This window comes from Coenobita brevimanus, chromosome 117 (genome assembly GCF_032717465.1).
Source record: "Coenobita brevimanus isolate Jiangsu-jjx chromosome 117, ASM3271746v2, whole genome shotgun sequence".
Classification (NCBI taxonomy): Eukaryota; Metazoa; Arthropoda; class Malacostraca; order Decapoda; family Coenobitidae; genus Coenobita; species Coenobita brevimanus.
This window is the reverse complement of record NC_137070.1, coordinates 7,258,099-7,259,760: the sequence shown is the minus strand read 5'-3', so window position 1 is coordinate 7,259,760 and position 1,662 is coordinate 7,258,099. Positions and strand designations below refer to the sequence as shown.

Here is a 1,662-nt window from a genome sequence, read left to right as displayed (position 1 = left end):
CTTACATCCAACCGAACATAAATATAGCCACAGACATATGCCAGCATTCAACACATACCACATTATACGCACATACATACAGTATACCAACACATTCATCCATACACAAAGATGATGTTGGCCTATGCCAAAGTCTATTCTCTCTCAAGAAACGAATGTGGCTCCTAAAGGAGCCGATGGAGGTGAAGAAGAAGAAGAATTTCTTGGAAGTGTTTACTTCTTCTCTGTCTTCTTGGGGAGCAGCACAGCCTGGATGTTAGGCAGGACACCTCCCTGGGCGATGATGACGCCAGAGAAGAGTTTGTTGAGCTCCTCGTCATTACGGATAGCCAACTGCAGGTGACGGGGAATGATACGAGTCTTCTTGTTGTCATGGGCTGCGTTGCCAGCCAGCTCAAGCACTTCAGCTGCTAGGTACTCCATGACTGCAGCCAAGTAGAAGGGGGCACCAGCACCCACACGCGCGGCGTAATTGCCTTTACGAAGGAGACGGTGGATCCTGCCGACGGGGAACTGGAGCCCAGCCCTGCTAGATCGGGACTTGGACTTTCCCTTCACCTTGCCTCCCTTGCCAAGTCCGGACATGGTAGTATAATCTTCGTCGTCGTCGCTTGAGCAGGACCTTCAGTAGAAGACTAATGCGTCACCCGCCCGCGACCTTCCCTTAAATACCCGTCTTCCCGATCCGGCCCCATCCCACCCGCGAATGGGAAGAAGGCAGAAGCCGGGCTGCGATCTGGCAGCAATCACATATAAGGATTTCAGCCAGCGCGTATAGTTTAAAAAAAAAAAAAAAAAAAAAAAAAACATGCACATTACACAATGCAACCAGGAACTGATCTCTCAGTAAGGCCGGGAGACTAAAACTAAGGCCTAGTTCCTGCCACCACGTGTTGTCGTCGTCCTGGTTGCATTACACTCATCACACATATACACAATCATTCTTTACCTTCCTTCCTTTCCCCCCCTTTTCTATACGTCATTGTTTTTTTTTTTTTTTTTTGCGTATAGTTAAAAAAAAAAAAAAAAAAACAAAAAAAAAACATGCACATTACACAATGCAACCAGGAACTGATCTCTCAGTAAGGCCGGGAGACTAAAACTAAGGCCTAGTTCCTGCCACCACGTGTTGTCGTCGTCCTGGTTGCATTACACTCATCACACATATACACAATCATTCTTTACCTTCCTTCCTTTCCCCCCCTTTTCTATACGTCATTGTATTGTATTGCGTATAGTTATCGACGGTTGCGTGTCGTATTCCATGGGAATGTTTGGGAGCTTACTTTCCTTGTCTGTTCACCCACCATGCGTATAGTTTAAACTAAGGCCTAGTTCCTGCCACCATGTGTCGTCGTCCTGGTTGCATAACACTCATCACATATACACAATCATTCTTTACCTTCCTTCCTTTCCCCCCCTTTTCTATACATCATTATTATTATATATGCGTATAGTTTAAACTAAGGCCTAGTTCCTGCCACCATGTGTCGTCGTCCTGGTTGCATAACACTCATCATATATACACAATCATTCTTTACCTTCCTTCCTTTCCCCCCCTTTTCTATACATCATTATTATTATATATGCGTATAGTTTAAACTAAGGCCTAGTTCCTGCCACCATGTATCGTCGTCCTGGTTGCATAACACTCATCACATA

At 45.3% G+C, this 1,662-nt stretch overlaps 1 protein-coding gene across 1 annotated transcript; it reads right to left on the bottom strand.

Moving 5' to 3' along the window:
- Positions 1–213: 213 nt before the first annotated feature.
- LOC145419026 (histone H2A-like) lies at positions 214–585 on the bottom strand. Its single transcript, XM_080287272.1, has one exon. It carries the CDS (start codon positions 583–585, stop codon positions 214–216), a length of 372 nt encoding a protein of 123 aa, XP_080143398.1.
- Positions 586–1,662: the final 1,077 nt, after the last annotated feature.